Here is an 18,887-nt window from a genome sequence, read left to right as displayed (position 1 = left end):
TAAGCACAAAAATAGTGCCTTAAGATTTTATTTAAAAATGTCAATAATTTTTTATTGTAGATGTTATAAAATTATATTACAATATTTTGCACAAAACGATAATTGTTATTTACATTATTTACAAAATTGTAAAATTCCCAGAATATTATTTTCTAAAAATTTCGTTGTGTGGATATTATAAAATCATAATATTTGTATATAGCTAATTACAGAATTATATTATAGAGAATTCCTAGAATTTAGAAATTGAATATAGTAAATAAATCATGAAAATTAAATTTTCTAAAGAAAAATTAAAATCTTGAGTATCTAAAGCTAAAATAAAATAAAATTCTGTTTAAATCAATAGTCATGGAATACGAATAGCTAGAAGCGACTCCATCCGGAAACAGCTATTATAGTCTCCGAGTGTGAAGGCATTTCTGACGGCCCTGACGGCCAAGTGTACCTACGTATACGTGTGGTAAAACTGCACATACAGTTATAAAGATATCTCGAAGATAGTTTGATAGCTGATGATCAAATATGATTAGTTGAAATCGACAAAAAAGAGATAAAAACTGGTAAATGTAGGTCAAGGTTAATTGTTAATTTGCTCGTCTTTTAATCGAGCTCTGCTGTTGAAAGAAATCATAGCAACTTGCCGGATAGTTAAATACTATCTATTCCAATGAAATGCCAGACTCGATGATAAAACATAAACATTTAAATTGTGATTTGTATCTAATATACAATTACATAATTTTTACAGTGCTTAAAAATCATGTACCATTTTGTAAGATAAAATTTTTTTAGTATTTAGATAATTGCAATACATGTTTTCAATATCGACTGCTTCGAGATATATATTATATATACATATTAGAATTGTTTATCACAGTCTGTTTGTTTTTTAAATAAAATTATTGCAGTTTGAATTATTAGCATAACTTGTACATAGTTGTATAAATTGATAGATTGTCTTCATAATTAGTTTTTCAGTTTGTCATTAATTTATTTAATTTCAGAATTTCAAAATGCAGAAATTTAAGAGGGCTCAAGCACAGAATAAACTGTCTATTGAAAAGCATTTGGAAGCCAATGCGTTGTTGAATTCATCTAGTGAAGACGAGGAAACTAACGAAGAAGATGTCCAAAATGTAGTGGGCAAAGTATTGTCAGCATATCAAGGACAGACCACAGATGCTGAAAAAGTGATATCATACTTGGTGAATTCCTTTCAAACTAGCAGTGCTGTTTGTTTGATATGTATATCCACTGTCAAGAAAATAGATCCAGTATGTTTAAACAATACAATATATTATCTCAACATGTTACTATTTTGCTAACATTTTTATTACACGTTAAATATGTTTTTAAATATTATATGCAAGGCTAGATAATCTTTTATAAGTAAAAGTTTTCTTCAATATAAATATTAATACGTAAATAGAAAAAAAAAATTTTTAATTTTATTATCAATCAAAACTTTTATATGTATATCATATTGACTGATTTTATTATTTTAAAGTTATGTTTAAAATATATATGATATGATTTCAATAGCACTAAACAAGGCTGATGAGAGCAGTTTATTATCTTCTCTATTTTCTTCTATGCAGATATGGAATTGCGACAAGTGTTATGCGTTTCTACACATGTCTTGCATTCTACACTGGATCAACGACAGTTTGAACTGCAAACGGGCTAAAGGAATCACACCGATCTGGGCCTGGTATGTCTTTCATGAAAAGCACAAAACCTCTATTTAATAATATATAATAATATATAATAATATATAATAAAATGCGTATTATTACAGCCCAAAATGCCGTATGGAATATGATCAGGATCAGATTCCAAGATCGTACAAATGTTTCTGTAAAAAGTCTGTAGATCCTCAGTATCAACCATGGATTATTCCGCATTCTTGCGGCGAAGCCTGTGGCAAGCTTTTGCAACCAGAGTGCGGTCACAAATGCGTGTTGCTTTGCCATCCTGGTCCATGTCCACCCTGCGCTAAGATGGTATCTGTTAAATGTTATTGTGACAAGCTACCGGCGCAACCGCGACGTTGCAATGCTAAAAACTGGAGCTGCGGAACTGTGTGCAATAAAAAATATGAATTTTGTTCACACACTTGCAATAATGTGTGTCATACTGGAGAATGTTCTCCTTGTGTAGAAACAGTAATACTAAAATGCCGTTGTAAGAGTAACGAGAAAGTAGGGAAATGCTACGAGGGTATATGGATTTGCGAAAAACCTTGCAATAGGAAATTCTCTTGTAATGTACATAGCTGTGAAAGCACTTGTCATCTATCCGGCGATTGCGGCAACTGTCCCCTGGAAAAGAATAGATATTGTCCTTGTGGGAAAAAACGATACGAAATTTCTTGCAGGCGGCAGCAAGTGCCAACGTGTGGAGATACGTGCGGCAAGTTGTTGGACTGCGGATCGCACTTCTGCAACATGAGATGCCATACCGATCGTTGTGGTCAATGCTTGGAAGTCGTAACAAAAACGTGTAGATGTGGTAGTTACACGAAAGAGATCGCCTGCGCGAAGGAGTTCCACTGCAATAAGAAATGCATGCAAATGCGCTTATGCGGTAGACATTTATGCAACAAAAAATGCTGCGACTGCATATTGAAGAACACGTCCAATCACTGTGAAAAAACGTGCGAGAATACGCTCAACTGCCGTAAGCACAAATGCACTGCACCTTGCCACAGTGGTCCTTGCTATCCATGTACCAGAACGGACACTATACAGTGTCGATGTGGTAGCAGCAAGATAACGGTGCCATGTGGTACCAAGAAGAGAATCAAGCCACCTCCATGTCACAAATCTTGCAAAATCCCACCTATCTGCCATCACAGCAAGAGAGAAACACACAAATGTCATCAAGGCCCATGTCCACCGTGTAAAAAGGTTTGCGCATTGACGCACAAGAGATGTGCTCACTCTTGCCCAGCCACTTGTCACACCAAAGTCTGGATGAAGATTAGAGCGAACGGAGTAAAGGCGCAGCCTATTGGACCCTGGGAAAAACCAAAGGATATTATGGAACTGAAGACTTTACCATGTCCACCATGTGAGGTTTCCGTGCCTGTAACTTGTCTCGGTGATCACGAGACGCGTCCTTGGCCGTGTCACACGTCGAAACCGAGCTCCTGCGGCAGACTTTGCGGCCAGCTATTACCATGCAAGAATCACACTTGCGATTTGACTTGTCATAAATTACAGACTTCTGACAACGAGTCCAACAATGGTATTTTATGCATGGAATGCGAGAAGGAGTGTAGTTTCACACGACCGTCTGGTTGTACGCACACATGTCCGCAACCTTGTCACCCAGCGCCATGTAAACCATGTAAACAATTGGTGCGAGTTTCTTGTCATTGCGGTATTAGCACCCTTTATCGTCATTGCGTGAACTTGACGTCTGCAATGAGCAAGGAACGGGATGAATTATTCAAATGCGGAAATCAATGTCCAAAAAATGTAATTTATATTTATATTTGATAAAATATATTATCGCTTAAAAGTATTTGCTCATTCCGATTTTTGTACGTATCTTATTTTGTACATAATGTAAATTCCAATAATTTATTAATTTCTAATTTTATACTGCATCTTTTCTATGTATATAAAAATTGCAAAATTTTGAACCATTAAACATTAAGTATAACATCTAGAAAAGAAAGAAGATTGAAATTTATTTTTCTTAATTAAGAAAACTAGAAAGGCAAATACTTTTGAGTATTAGTGTATGTATAAATTCTTTCTTCAATATTCTTAAAATTTTTTATTTTTTATTTTTTGCTTTTAACGAAATAAAGTCTGTTTTTTTTTATTTCAGTATCGATGCGGCCACCGTTGTATCAATGATTGTCATCCAGGAGAATGCAAAGGTGGGGAAGGATGCAGCAAGAAAGTCAGATTATGGTGTAAGTGTAAACGAATCAAAAAAGATTTTCTTTGTTCACTTCTTCAAAAGAAGCAGATTACCGTAGCATGCGATAGCATATGTGAATCACTGAAAAATGAGAGAAAAGAGGCTCAAGAGGCTATAATAGCAAAAAAGCTGGAAGAGGAGGAGCTGCGCAATCGAGAGGAGATTGAAAAATTCGAGAAAAAGTTCAAGCCACGACGAAAGAGGAAAGACAAATATGAGAATTCGAAACAATCCAAAGAAAACGTGAGAAATAAGTATCACATTGCATGGATTTTAGCGATTATCGTAAGCATTATAGGGATAATAATAATTTATATGACTGTTCCTGATTTAAGTATACCTGGATTGAGCTGATTTTACAAACTGATCTCAAATCTGTGACTATTTACGATAATGATTATTGATGACTAAAAGATTTGTGATGCATTGACTTATACGGATTTTATTAGCGAATTCGATTACACGAGTCGTATATACACTGATTTAATCTGAGTGTAAAAATAAAATGCAAATATATTGCAAATTATGAAATATTTTATCTAATAATGCAATAAAGTATTGAGTATTTCATCGGTTTAACCGGTTTCTATATTTATAATAAACACATATCTTTACGTCAATTTGAGTATGACTTATGTGCATCATTGCGCACTCAATGTCCAATCAAATTCGCTATATGATAAGCGTGGTTCCATTTATCTAATTTATATTGCAAATATAAGTAATCTTGCAATTGTAACATTCTTTATATATATATATATATATATATACAATTTGTAATCACTGATAAAGGTTCAGTAATCATTCAAAGGAATTTTTCCAAGAAATTTGAAGAGATTTATAGTGCTATAGTTATAGTGCTTTTACAATTTTATGATACACATTAAAATAAAAGATGCTATATAAAGCTCAAAATATTTTAATTAAAATTATTTTAATGTAATTTGTGTAAACTGTATCTTAAATGCTAATTTAACATTAAATAATGTATGGACTTTTTAATTACTATTATCTATATAAATATATTCAGTATCGATAATTATTATATGTGGAAAAAAGTGCAATACATTGCATGGAATGAAGAATAGAAGTTAAATAGGATGATCAAAGTAGGAAAATTTTTGCATTCTGAGAACAGTTTAAATAATTAAAAAATTTGCATTTTTGTAAAAGGCGCGTCATATTTGTGAAATATCCGAAAATTATTGGATAATACTTTGATAATAAAATAAAAAGGATGGCAAAAAAGTAGGATGTATAATAAATATTCTTTATATTTCCCAAGATTCCTTTTTTCACAATTGTTCTTGATCTAAATTGTTTGATTGGAGAAATTTAAGATCTAAATGTACTCTACATTCCATTTTTTTTTCTCCATGAAGATTTTGAAAAGAACAAATGTTTTCTATTTTTTTGTTTTTTGCATACAACTCAAACTTTGGTATATATTTTTAAACAAGCAGAAGGATGAATATATTTAAAAAAAAAAGCAACATAAATAGCAAAAATGATGTAACTTCTACAAAATGTAATTGAATTCGAAACAAGATATACTTCAAGCTTTAAACTGTGTTTGAAAATATTATCCAAATGTCTCCGAATATCATTTTATTCTTGTTTAATATTCTGATAACAAGGATGAATAACAAGGATAAAATGATACTCAGAGATGTTTTCGAAATAATGTTTTTGTAGCCCTGGATAAAAAATAAGCTTCGTTTCTTGTGTAAACAAATTTTCTATACTTTTCTTCCTCCAATTGTTTTTCATGTGTTTTAATTTTAAAAGTGCAACATATACGGCAATCAGAAGCAGACATACAGAGAAAGAGAAGAAATGAATGAGTAAAATGCACATGAAACAAAGTTGCAAAAAATGCAAATGAACAAAGTTCATTTCTATTCCTCATAAATGTATGTTATAAATATCCCATTATCTACGATCGAAACTTTAAACGAGACAACAATCTCGCAACAAAATCAATTTGTTAAGTTTATTCCGCTTTAAGAGTTAGAAATCAAAGTGAAAGTACCAGAAAGGATTTCTTTAGATATTTTTTACGAACATTATTATTTAACAAAATAAACATAAATTTATATTTGATTCTAGATCCTAGTAAAAGTCGTAAAATAAATATTCTTTTATTGTATTTTACTTAAATTAGTTTTTATAAAAACTAATGTATTATTTTTATGAAGTAATGTTCCTAAGCCCAGTTTCAAGATATGTATTAATCAATTTTCGGTACCATAATGAGCGGAAAATGTTAAAAAGAAGTGCGAGTCAAAAAATTTCAATCCATTTTAATCCATTCTCGTGAATCAATATTTCTGAAAATCTAAATCCATTCAATTCATTTCAATCCATTCTCGTTTGCTGAAATTTTTTAATTCAATTCTCTTTCACGTTTGATCATGACTCGCACTTCTTTTTAACATTTTCCGCTCATTATGATACCGAAAATTGATTAATACACATCTTGAAACTGGGCTTAAGAACATTACTTCATAAAAATAAAAATTATCATTAGTTTTTATAAAAACTAATTTAATTAAAATACAATAAAAGAATATTTATTTTACGACTTTTAGAAATTTCTTCGCTGAGATAGGATTATTCTTCTGAATCTAAAAGCATAATCAACAACTTCAAATTATTGCAAAATAAATATTTTAGTGAACACGACCAATTAAGCTTGTTATGGGTCTATTTTTTTCTTTTAGATTATCCACTTAGATCTTTGGATCTAGAAGAATATAATAACAGCAGCGAGCATTCATTTAACTGCTGAGTCTGTTTAATTAAATTAAATTAAACGCTGCAGAAATTGGCTGTGTTTAATAAAGAAAATTAATCAGCGTTTAATAATTTTTTAATATGATTGGTTCTTGCCTTTAGCTCTTGGCTGAATTTAAATGTAGGAACCAATTACATTGGAAAAATCGAACCACTATTGCAAAGCTGCTTTTTCTGCTGAATGCAATCTACGATCGTCCAATTTTTTAACATTGAATTATCAATCATTATCAATGTCGATACCAGCCGATGGCCAAGCGGAAATAACACGCGAAATGCAGCAAAGTGTGCGATCGCGACGCTAGAGCGACGGCATGATCGCGAAAGGCAGTCGATGTGTCCGTTGACGATCGCAAGAGCGATTCTACAAACACTACGCACGTAATGCCCGTCGATGGTCGTGATTCATGTGTCGCGGGCATCGTTCGTTACTTGCTAAAAGTGGCGGATATCCCCGTGCTGTTGACAGCGGCGGTGTTATTAGCGCAACGACGAGAATCCGCACCGCCGTCGTCGCGTCGGCGTTCTACCGTGCTCCACAATTATGTCACGAGGACGACCGCACTCGCGACTACCTCATTGAAATCGGTGAGAGCGATCCACCACCGCGAATCGACGCTTTTTTCCTGCTGCTAAACAGAATAAACAAGCGATCGGCTGCCACGGCTCGTTGACAGGAGCCACATCTCCCTCCGTGGAACTCCGTGACTCGTTCGACTTCGTATTCGCCTGTTCATCCGTTTCTCCCTCTGTCTCTCTCTCTCTCTCTCTCTCTCGCTCACACTTTTTGTCTCCTTCCCCCTCCCTCTCTCTCCCTCCTTCCCTCTCTCTCTCTCTTTCTCTCTCTCGTAGTCCATTCGTCGCTCTTCCCTTCAATCATCGAAAGCGCGCATCCTTTATTCCTCGTAGCCTCGACGTTTCACCTGCCAGTCAAGCCGAGAAGATAAGTGCTCACCCACGAGATTAGGAAAGGCGTCGTTAAATGTACTCGGCCGCGGAGCGGGAGAGAAAGAGGAAGGGACTTCTACTCGTCGTCGTCGGTCCACACCACGTTGTCTCCGTAAGCAGTGCCGTCCAGTGATCGTTGGTGATCGCGCGTGCCTTATATCGTACACGAAGCACGAAACGAAGCGTGCGATCGTCATCGGCTGTTCCAGGCTGTTCCAGATACGTAAATGATTTTCGCCCGTCGCGCTTAACAGAGTCACAGGCCCGCAACAGCGGTGTGTGTGTGTGTGTGTGTGTTAGTGTGTACGTGTGTGTTTGTGTGTGTGGGTGTGTGTGTGTGTCGTGCGTGTGGTGCGCGCGCGCGCGCTCTGCGCGTGTGTTCGTGTGCGTGTGCGTCGATGTGCACGCGGCGTCGCGCGCTCGTCGAGGCAGCCTTCACGTCGGGACAGCATTTCTAAGGAGAGATACTTCTGACGCGCCCGAGACTGAAAACCTGACATGATGAAGAGCAGTGCTCTGATGAAGAAGGAGAGCAAGATGCGCATACGTGCTTTTCCGGTGAGTAATTACCACGGATCGAGAAACGCCTGGTCATCCGCGCGGGGGTGGAGAGGGGGAGAGAAAGAGAACCCTTCCTCCCTCTCTGCCCCCGACTCCCTCGCCACGAATCCTGTGTGTTTGCCCGTTCCTCTTGTCCTTCCTCCCTTCTTCCCTTCCTCGCTCCCCTTCTCCGTCCACCCTCTACGCGCCGTGCTGTTTTGCGTTACCCATGTATGATCAATCTATTTATTTATTTACTTGTTTATTTTGCGCCCTTGTGTCAACGACAACACGAATGCATCTGGACGTGTATAAACATCATCCCATAACCTACCTGGGATATGGAGCGTCAACTGTAAATAATAGGTTTGTTGCTTCAAATCCTCAAAAATGTTTACACGCAAATGCCTATTTCCTCCAATGTAGATTAACTTTAATCTCGGTTCAACTTACTCTTCTTTTTTTTCTAATCTTTAGAACTAGAACTGGAAATAAATCAGATGTAAGATCTTTGTTTTATTCCTACAGTATACTGCGCTAGAATCTTCTTTCTCGCTTTCAAGTATCAAATGTATATCTATTTCACTTTAGGTTTTAAAAGTGTTTATAATTGGCTGCGTTCAGCAGAAAAAGCTTTGCAACTGTTGTAAAATTCTTAGATGTGATTGGTTTATACATTTGGATCCAGTGAGGAATTAAGGGTAAGATTAATCATATTAAAGATTTTATAACAGTTGCAAAGCTGCTTTTTCTGTTGAACGCAGCTATTGGTTTAACTACAGAAAACAGACCTATATAGTCGAGTGTTGAAGAGAGAAAATCAAAGATGCTAAATGCAAAAAGTGTAAGCAACGCAAACATATCTAATCTCGCATCTCTGAACAGTCTGGATGCTCCAGATTTCGTATTTCCAATTCACACTCGTGAGGATGGAATTGGCTGTTGCAACAGTTTTATTCGCATATCTTCCCGTTCTTTTCAGCTGAAACTTTCTTGCATGATTAGTGTTCTTAACCCTAGGAAAAATCAAATTTTTTTCCATTGATTTTATATTGCCAGAAAATTGAAAATCTGTACAATTCATCTTTCGCTTTTCTCTACGTTGCATTGAAGAGAAAACAAGGAAAAAAGAAATGCCGTGTAAGAAATTCAGGTGAAAAGAACAGTCTTCTTGTTTGTACTGGCGACTAAGAAGATTCAGCGAAACTTCCAGTATTTTCGTGGATTAAAAGAAAAAGAAACCTCCCACATTTGTCTGAATTTTTGTTTGAAACCTTTCCACTTTCCAGATCTTTTGCAACTCACGTCGCAAGCACAATTTAAAAGTCGGTATTCATAATCAGATCTTATCTTAAATACAGTCTTAAGAAGTTATGAACCAGAGGACCGTATTAGCGTCTTAAGACATTACTTCAGACAATCTTAAAATAAGAACGGATTATGAATACCATCCTAGGAGTGCTTTCCATTTGATGATACAAGTCGACATAAGCATCATTCTATCCTTCTTGACATTCAGAGAGTGACAAAGATAAAACGACACTTGTGTCGATTTGTGTCATCAAATGGAAAACGCTCAAAAGCTACGTATGATCTAAATGCTTTTTATACTTTAATTTCTACAATAAGTCATTAGTCATAAATCAGAAGTTAGAAGCTAAAAATTGACGACTCTAATTAATTAATTTTTAGCTTCTAATTTCTGATTTATTATAGGTTTATTGTATTAATGGCTTATTGTAGAAGGTCCATTATACTTCAAATATCTCAGAATCTTAGAGATTGCAAACAATGAAAAGAATAGAGAATTTCAACCTATTAGAAATCATGTATTGTGGAATACACAGTTTTTGATAGGTTGAAATTCTTGTTCTTTGTACCCTGTTCCCTATTTTTTTCATTGTGTGCAGCCCGTTGATATGTACTACTAAAAAATAAGATTATGGTGATATGTAATCGACTAACGCCCGTTTCCACCAATCTAGTTATTCGTTATTAAAAAAACGAAATATTTCTAGTATATTATGAATTGAACAAACGATAAAATATGACATTAAGCATTTAGCTGTGCTAAGAATTTGGTTGTGCACTTTATCACAACTGTCTTTTACACTGCTATAATGTAACTATTAATTATCTAATCTTTAGAACTAGAAAAAGATGAAGAGTAAATTGAACCGATACAAAGTTAATCTAATTAGCGAAAATGTATAATACTTGTTCCTAGATTTCTATCAACGTAATTTAATCTTAATCTTGATTTAACTATCTCATCTTACTTAGTTCTAGAAATTAGAAAAAAATGAGTAAACTGAGATTAAAGATAATCTGTAGAATATTGAAACGATTATTAGGTCCAATTTTACAAATGTAAGATTAATTTTAAGAATTTCGAGGAATTAGAAAAATAGTAATTCTTAATAATAGTAATTCTTAATAAATAATAATTCTTAGAATAGATAGTAAGTTAAACCGAGATTAAAGTTAATCCACAAGTGTAAGAGTATTACATCATAGAAGTAATCTTATATTTGTAGGTTTAATTTACTATTTATCTTTCTCTAATTCTAAGAATTACTATTTATCTTTTTCTAAGAATTTGGAAAAGATAAATAGTGAATTAAAAAGAGATTAAAGTTAATCCTGCATTTATAAAGCTGGGTCTAGGAGACTCGGATACTTGTTGGAGTCAGTTATCTTTGTTTAAATGAAATAAGACATCTGCAGTTATTTAAAAATAATTAAAAATAAAATTAAAAATAAATATTGTTTATTTAATAATTTATGTGGTGACTATAAAGATTGTTTTTTATTGCTGAACTTTCTTCCTTTCTGTTGAATATCAAATATATATCTGTTTCATTGTAAGTACAAAGAATATGTATATACATACTAATTCAACTATCAAAAGGCTTATTCTTTTTAGACAGTTCATCTTCCTTTCCTCTTCATGTTAGAGAAAAAAGAAGATGAAAGGGAAGAAAAAGGATAGGTCTATTAACAATTCTTAGATTTGTTCTTTGTCGCTGCATTTGACTACATTAAAACTTTGCTTAACTTTAAATATCTGTTTCATTTTAAATAAAAATGTCAACATCATGTATCAATTTAGTATAAAAAACAGATTTAATAATTAATTTTTCAACTAAATATTAATTAAATTAAATATATAAATTTCAGAACAGATAATATAGAATTAATATTATTCCAAGTTTGTCAAACTAATATCCTTAATTTAGATCTGTATATTAAAAAACTGTATATAATGATATATGTACGTTAATTCAATTTTACATATAATTATATTTTTCTTATATTAAAAATGTTTTCTTTTACTCTTTGTAATTATGTATCATATACTTCTTCTGTTCTAATATGTAACATATTGGCACCAATTAGCAAACGTAATATTTTAATTAAATAAATATGTTGATCAATAAAAATATGTACATATATTTTAAGTATTGTTTGACACATCAAGAAAGAAATTGATAATTAATAGTTACACTATTACAGTGTAAGACAGTTGTGATAAAGTGCAACTGCATAACCATGCTAAATTCTTAAACTGTCATACTTTACTGTTTTTTAAATTTATAATGCTAGAAGTATCTTGTTTTTTAGTCACAAATAACGTGATAAGGTAAAATGGCATAACCAGTACTTTATGAAGAAATTAGCATGATGTTAACAAGAATCTATAATTCTGTACTATATTTGTACAAACATTTTACTTATATTGTTTTTATAATAGGTTATACATAGAAATATGTCAAAATATATTTCTCAGCTTGCTTTTTCAGTTTTCGTAAAGCAGACCATAAAAGTTAAATTAAAATATTTAATTTTATTCAAACACTTAAAAGCTTCTCTCTGATAAAGTTTTTTATAATGAATATGATGAATAAATATCTAATTAAAAAAATTGATCTTGCTTTAGATTTAATAGCAAGTTTGTAAATATATTCTCTATATATATTCTCTATATAAACTTACATGCATTGTTTAATAATTGGTAATTATATAAACTGTATATATTTGATATATTATATAATCTAAATATTTTTTGATAAATATAATATGAAATAGTGAAAAAGGAATCAAATAATCTTTTTCTCAAATTCTTTTTCTTATTTGTAAATATTTTTATCAAGGTTATGATAAAGCAAAATATATGAGCAAAATCTGTACATAAAAAAAGTTAAAAAAACATGGATTATCAAAATGAAGACTGTGATCTACAGCAAAGGAGCAGAGTGATTGAGACAATCCCTGCGTCGGGATTGATACATAAGAGCAATCTTCTTATAATTCGTAACACTCTTGTGAGAGTTATTATCTAGTTATATTTTTATTATTCTTATGTAATAAGCATAAGTTAACATTTTTAAATACATAATTATATTTTTCTATTACTTAATATATTTTATATTTACAATTACATATTATTAAAAATTATTAAGTAAGCATTTATGATTTCTTTTTAAACAGAAACGAATAGAAATGTTGATTTAGTCTTATCTAGTTAGCAATAGTATTTAGTCAATTAACTATCAAACACTATATTTTCACAGACAACTATGGATGAGAAGTATGTAGAAAGTATCTGGGCCTTATTGAAAAGCGCTATCCAAGAGATACAGAAGAAAAATAACTCTGGCCTCAGTTTTGAAGAACTTTATCGCAATGCTTATACAATGGTTCTTCATAAATATGGTGAACGATTGTACACAGGACTGAAAGAAGTCGTAACACAACATCTCGAAAACAAAGTACGAGAGGATGTTCTTCGTTCCTTACATAACAATTTCCTACAAACTTTAAATCTAGCGTGGAATGATCACCAAACGTCAATGGTGATGATCAGAGACATTTTGATGTACATGGACAGAGTGTATGTTCAACAGAATGATGTAGACAATGTGTATAATCTTGGATTAATTATTTTTCGAGATCAGGTAATTTTCTAATTTGTATTGTCTATTTAGAAGTTTTAATATTCTATTGTAATAAAGTCTTTTATATGATAATCGATTTTGCAACATTAAATTGTTATAACTATTTTATATATAACTATTTTATATAACTATTTTATATATATATATATATATAATGAGTGTTTGTTAAATATGTTTAATGTTAACAAGTTTTTTATTAATTTTTTAGGTGGTTAGATATGGATGTGTTAGAGACCATTTACGGGAGACATTATTAGGTATGGTCGCAAGAGAAAGAAGAGGAGAAGTAGTAGATCGTAGCGCTATAAAAAATGCCTGCCAAATGTTAATGTTACTTGGAATTAATAATCGCCAAGTTTATGAGGAAGATTTTGAAAGGCCTTTTTTACAACAGAGTGCTGAGTTTTATAGAGTGAGTTTAGAAGTGTATTTGATATATTTGTACGCACCCATATGTAACTTCCAAAATTATTTTCTTCAGATGGAATCTCAAAAATTTCTGGCGGAAAATAGTGCATCGGTATACATAAAAAAAGTTGAAGCTAGAATCTGTGAAGAATCTGAAAGAGCAAAACATTATTTAGATGAATCCACTGAATCACGGATAGTAGAAGTTGTAGAAGAAGAGTTAATCAAAATACACATGAAAACCATTGTTGAGGTGCATTAATTTTTTTTATTTATGGTCCATTATACTAATTGATGATATAGTTAAGTTTAAATTATAATTGCATCTTATAGTGAGCTTAATATTTTTCTATGCTTGATAGATGGAAAACAGTGGTGTAGTGCATATGCTCAAAAATCAGAAAACAGAAGATCTTGGTTGTATGTATAAACTATTTTCGAGAGTGTCGGATGGATTGCGCACTGTATGCGACTGCGTATCTCAATTCCTTAGAGAACAGGGCCGTGCGTTAGTGCAAGAAGAGCATGAATCAACCACAAATGCCGTTCTTTACGTCCAAAATCTGTTAGATCTAAAGGATCGTTTCGATCATTTTCTACATTATTCTTTCAATAATGACAAGAATTATAAACAAACGATAGCATCGGACTTCGAATATTTCCTTAATTTAAATCCTAAAAGTCCTGAATATCTCTCATTATTTATCGACGATAAATTGAAGAAAGGTGTTAAAGGAGTTAGTATTGTGTATATAATTGTAATGTATTTTATGACTTTTGATATAAATATATTTTTTCGATATAAATATATTTGATTTTAGATGACAGAACAAGAGATTGAAGGAATTCTAGATAAAACTATGGTTTTATTCCGTTTCTTACAAGAAAAGGATGTATTTGAACGGTACTATAAACAACACTTAGCCAAACGGTTATTGTTGAATAAATCTGTTTCAGATGATAGTGAAAAGAATATGATATCCAAACTTAAGGTAAGAATTAGAATTAAATAAAATGATATTTTAAAGACTAAAATTATTTTATTCGCTTGAATCGATGTCATTTTTATATTAATAGAGATTAATAATATTTAATATTTTTGTAGACTGAATGTGGATGTCAATTCACATCAAAGTTGGAAGGTATGTTTAAGGATATAACAGTCAGCAACACCATCATGGATGAATTTAAAGATCATGTCCTTCAATCTGGCGTAAGTATCTTAAAATAATCTTAAAATCATATAATAGCGTATAAACTTGATGACATAAGAGAGAATATAATAAAAGATTTTATTGTGAGAAAATATGTTTTAAATATTTCTACGATTTTGATATGAAAATTTTGTATAAATATTTATTTTAATATTTCTCTCCTATATAAGTTATAAACTAGTATACAATCAACTTACAGAGAACAAGATTTAGGGTTGACACAGATCTGGAAAAAATCAAGGAAATTTAAAACCGAGAAAAGTCAGGGGAAAATATAAAAAGTTTGGAATTTTGAATTTTGCTCATGATTCCCTTAAATTGTTTCTATTCCAAATAATTGTTATAATTTTTAAAATATTATATCTAACATTTATGGTCAAATATAATACTTAAAATTTGCACTTTAAACGATTTTAATAAAATTAAAATATATATTTTATTTAGTATTTTTATTTTATCTTCCTTTTTCGTCATAACTGCTCGTCATAACTTCTTTTTTCCAATACTAATTAATTTTCTGTTGGCTTGAATTTACACTCAAAATTTTATTACACTACTAAGCTTTTTTTGCATTGTTTTTAATAATTTAGGCTAACTTTTCGATAACCCTCGATTTTAAATGTTAAAATTTACATATTTTATATTGGTCATGGAAATTAAATTTTCATCTGGAAAACCTGAAAAAGAAAAACAGGAAATTTTAAAATTCATTTTCTGTTGCAACCCTGAAGATTGTTAACATATATAATATAATATTTTGATTACACTTAACATTATTTTGTAGAACATTTTGTTAAAAAGTTAATATTTATATGTATAGCATTAATTATTCTGTATGTTTCATAAAGACAAATCTACATGGTGTGGATATAAGTGTCCGAGTACTCACAACTGGTTTTTGGCCAACACAGTCAGCTACTCCAAAATGCAGTATGCCCACTTCTCCGCGTGATGCTTTTGATGCCTTCCGGCGTTTCTATCTGGCTAAACATAGTGGTCGACAGTTAACATTACAACCACAATTGGGTCAGTACTTATTATCTTTGTATATCTATTTTTATCAATATCTATTTTTATTCAAATATCTAGTAATATAATGTTATAAGTAATAAAAATTTGTACAGGTTCTGCTGATCTAAATGCTGTATTCTATGGACCACGAAGAGAAGAGAGTAATTGTGGAGGCTTAGATACGCCATCATCTTCGAGTTCTATTGGCAATGGTAGTAACGCAAGCAATAGTTTAATGAGCCAACGAAGCAGCCTCTGTAATACACCACGAAAGCACATAATACAAGTTTCCACTTATCAAATGTGCGTGCTAATGTTGTTCAATAAGAGAGAAAGGTTAACGTATGAGGTTAGTTTAAATTATTTAATTAATTAATTACAAATACGTTATTAAGAATTAAAATGTTTATAATTTCTATATATACAAATGTATAAATATTGTGTAGGAAATTCAAGGTGAAACCGATATTCCAGAGAGGGACTTGGTCAGAGCATTACAATCTCTTGCCATGGGTAAAGCTACACAAAGAATTTTACTTAAACATCCTCGTACCAAGGAAATCGAATCTACGAATTGTTTCTGTGTAAATGATAGTTTTACCAGCAAATTACATAGGTATTATATTTCTATGTTATAAATAATGAACATATATATTAATAATCATATATTAGTAATCATCTTTTACTGAATATTTGTATTTCTTTATTAAGAGTAAAGATCCAAACTGTAGCAGCGAAGGGAGAATCTGAACCTGAGAGAAGAGAAACGCGTAATAAAGTCGATGAAGATCGGAAACATGAGATCGAAGCAGCTATCGTACGAATTATGAAAGCCCGAAAGCGTATGGCTGTACGTAATTTAAATTTTTTTATAAATATAAATATAAATTTATCTCTTTTTATCAAACATGATTAATTTTTTGCAAAAATAAATGTAAAAAATACATCTTTATTTGAGATAAATTGCAATACATGTAAAATATATGAGTATAATATTAATTTATTTTCTCTTATTAGCACAATATACTGGTAACAGAAGTAACAGAACAGTTAAGAGGTCGATTTTTGCCTTCACCTGTAATAATTAAAAAACGTATCGAAGGCTTAATCGAACGAGAATATTTGGCTCGTACACCGGAAGATCGGTATGTAAAGCATGATATATATTGTTACTAATACTTATAGATAAATACAAACTAATGATACATTCTGTAATTTACAGAAAGATGTATACATATGTTGCTTAATGCTGAATATGTTGGATGTGTACAAACATGTAAGTAATTTGTAATAATATATATCTTCTTAGAGTACACATTAATGATTCTTCATATTTTATTCACCGAATCATTATTACACCATCATTTGCGATATCATTATTGTTATCTTCTCATTGCTATTCTCATTTTTTGGTTGTGAATTAAATTCAAGGGATATTCCATGTCAACAAGAAAATGATATTTATAGAGTTAAATATGAATATTCTTTCTTGATAAATATTGAATATTCTGATAATTAGTGACATTTATTTAGTTTCAAATTTATGATGTATAATGTTTTTTACAGGAATATATAATTGGGAAAATTATAAAAAAAAATATAGATTATAGTCGATCGATAATTTACAGATACATATTGTTAAAGAAAAAAAAAATAAAGGATAGGTCATTAGTGGGTGCTGAAAACTGTAAGACATGTGTTTATATCTATTATTAAATATTTGATTTGAATTAGACATCTTACGCTTGTTACCATGGAACATCTCTGTAATTGAAATAAATGGCAAGATATTCTTTTGATAATTGACTAGTTTGGTGGAAAAGGTCGATGTGTCAAAGGAATGATGCACTTAGATTTAAATCAGGAAGAAATTGATTTTTTTTTTTTTTTTTAATAACGGCGTTGTGTCTGCTCTTCAACTTTTTACATTTTAGTTACATGCGCATTTGTTTGACTTACGCTTGTATTACAATAGATGTGTAATACATGTGAGTACTCATTATAATAAATATGTATTCTAAATCAGATAGATTTTAGTTAACGTGCGTTTTCTCATAATGCGAGATACAATTAAGTTACTGAGGATGATTCGCATTGATAATATTGCAGTTAGGAATTTTTCTACAATTGTAAGACTGTGATTGTCTATGATAACATAAATACTATCTGAATATATCGTGAATTTAGGAAGAAAAATGGTACATTTACATATAGTTTTATTTACGTTGATGTCTATCAATTATATATGTAAATAAGTAATGTGAATGTATTATTAAGAATATACTTGTCTCATTTCCAACAATTCAATATTATTTTTGAAATCTGCACTCCACACCCTTGAATATAAATTAAGTTTACTTTCTTATATAAAATGAATCATACGTAAGCGTTAACATTCATCTACCAAGTGCATTTTGTAATATAAGTTAATATATGTTTTATATTTATCTAAATATGTAATTTGAATTTATATTATAAGAAACATTATACATTTTTCAATGCTGACAAACACTTAACAGCTTCTGCCTCTTCCACCTAGCTTCTCAATTATTTCAATTGCAATTTTCAATACTGATCGTTTTGATACAATACGAAATATTTATTATAGTATGCCAAAAGTGGGATCTACAAATCTAGAGATGCAGAATTTGTTAACGGTATATTGTGCGCATGAGATTAAATAAAGACGAAGATCTTAATAAACTGCTAAAGTTCAATTTAAACTTGTATTGCACAGTTTCATATTGAAGAAAGGCGAATGATTAGTGTCGCAATTTTATTTTTATTTGTATTCTCTTTTTATTTATTAATGGAGTTTTAATATTTAAATGAAAATTCTACCCTTTCTTACACAAAACTTAATAAAATTGAAATTCTATAACAGCACTTATTATTTCTGAAACACTCTCACCCCATGCATTAATTTTCTATACAAAATTTAATACGCTAGATATATATATAGATACAAAATATCTATTTTTCCCCTCAAAAATTATTCTCGTCAAGTTTTATATACATATCACAGTCAAAGTGTCAAACTTAGTAAATGTATATACTTACTAGTCAAAATGTA

The 18,887-nt window shown here is 31.2% G+C and overlaps 2 protein-coding genes across 5 annotated transcripts; both read left to right on the top strand.

Annotated features, from left to right (window-relative positions):
* The first annotated feature begins 495 nt into the window (after positions 1 to 495).
* Positions 496 to 4,293, top strand: LOC108695085 (NF-X1-type zinc finger protein NFXL1). 2 transcript variants are annotated; one of them, XM_018204839.1, is made up of 5 exons: positions 496 to 569; positions 1,008 to 1,277; positions 1,602 to 1,714; positions 1,802 to 3,485; positions 3,844 to 4,293. In XM_018204839.1, exons 2-5 carry the CDS (start codon positions 1,017 to 1,019, stop codon positions 4,291 to 4,293), a joined length of 2,508 nt encoding a protein of 835 aa, XP_018060328.1. In that variant the 5' UTR covers positions 496 to 569; positions 1,008 to 1,016. The 2 variants fall into 2 exon arrangements, with proteins under 2 accessions (XP_018060328.1, XP_018060327.1); XM_018204838.1 differs by lacking the exon at positions 496 to 569 and adding an exon at positions 732 to 775.
* Positions 4,294 to 8,181: 3,888 nt separating this feature from the next.
* Positions 8,182 to 18,614, top strand: LOC108684101 (cullin-3). 3 transcript variants are annotated; one of them, XM_018188192.1, is made up of 14 exons: positions 8,182 to 8,241; positions 12,798 to 13,181; positions 13,390 to 13,593; positions 13,663 to 13,842; positions 13,952 to 14,326; positions 14,411 to 14,581; positions 14,695 to 14,802; positions 15,652 to 15,829; positions 15,928 to 16,163; positions 16,261 to 16,430; positions 16,526 to 16,664; positions 16,832 to 16,959; positions 17,037 to 17,090; positions 18,423 to 18,614. In XM_018188192.1, exons 1-13 carry the CDS (start codon positions 8,182 to 8,184, stop codon positions 17,059 to 17,061), a joined length of 2,358 nt encoding a protein of 785 aa, XP_018043681.1. In that variant the 3' UTR covers positions 17,062 to 17,090; positions 18,423 to 18,614. The 3 variants fall into 3 exon arrangements, with proteins under 3 accessions (XP_018043681.1, XP_018043682.1, XP_018043683.1); XM_018188193.1 differs by lacking the exon at positions 18,423 to 18,614 and adding an exon at positions 17,381 to 17,489; XM_018188194.1 differs by lacking the exons at positions 8,182 to 8,241; positions 18,423 to 18,614 and adding an exon at positions 11,073 to 11,087 and having other exon boundaries at positions 17,037 to 17,061.
* Positions 18,615 to 18,887: the final 273 nt, after the last annotated feature.

Source organism: Atta colombica, unplaced genomic scaffold (assembly GCF_001594045.1).
Source record: "Atta colombica isolate Treedump-2 unplaced genomic scaffold, Acol1.0 scaffold126, whole genome shotgun sequence".
NCBI lineage: Eukaryota > Metazoa > Arthropoda > Insecta > Hymenoptera > Formicidae > Atta > Atta colombica.
This window is presented reverse-complemented; position numbering and strand designations above follow the sequence as displayed.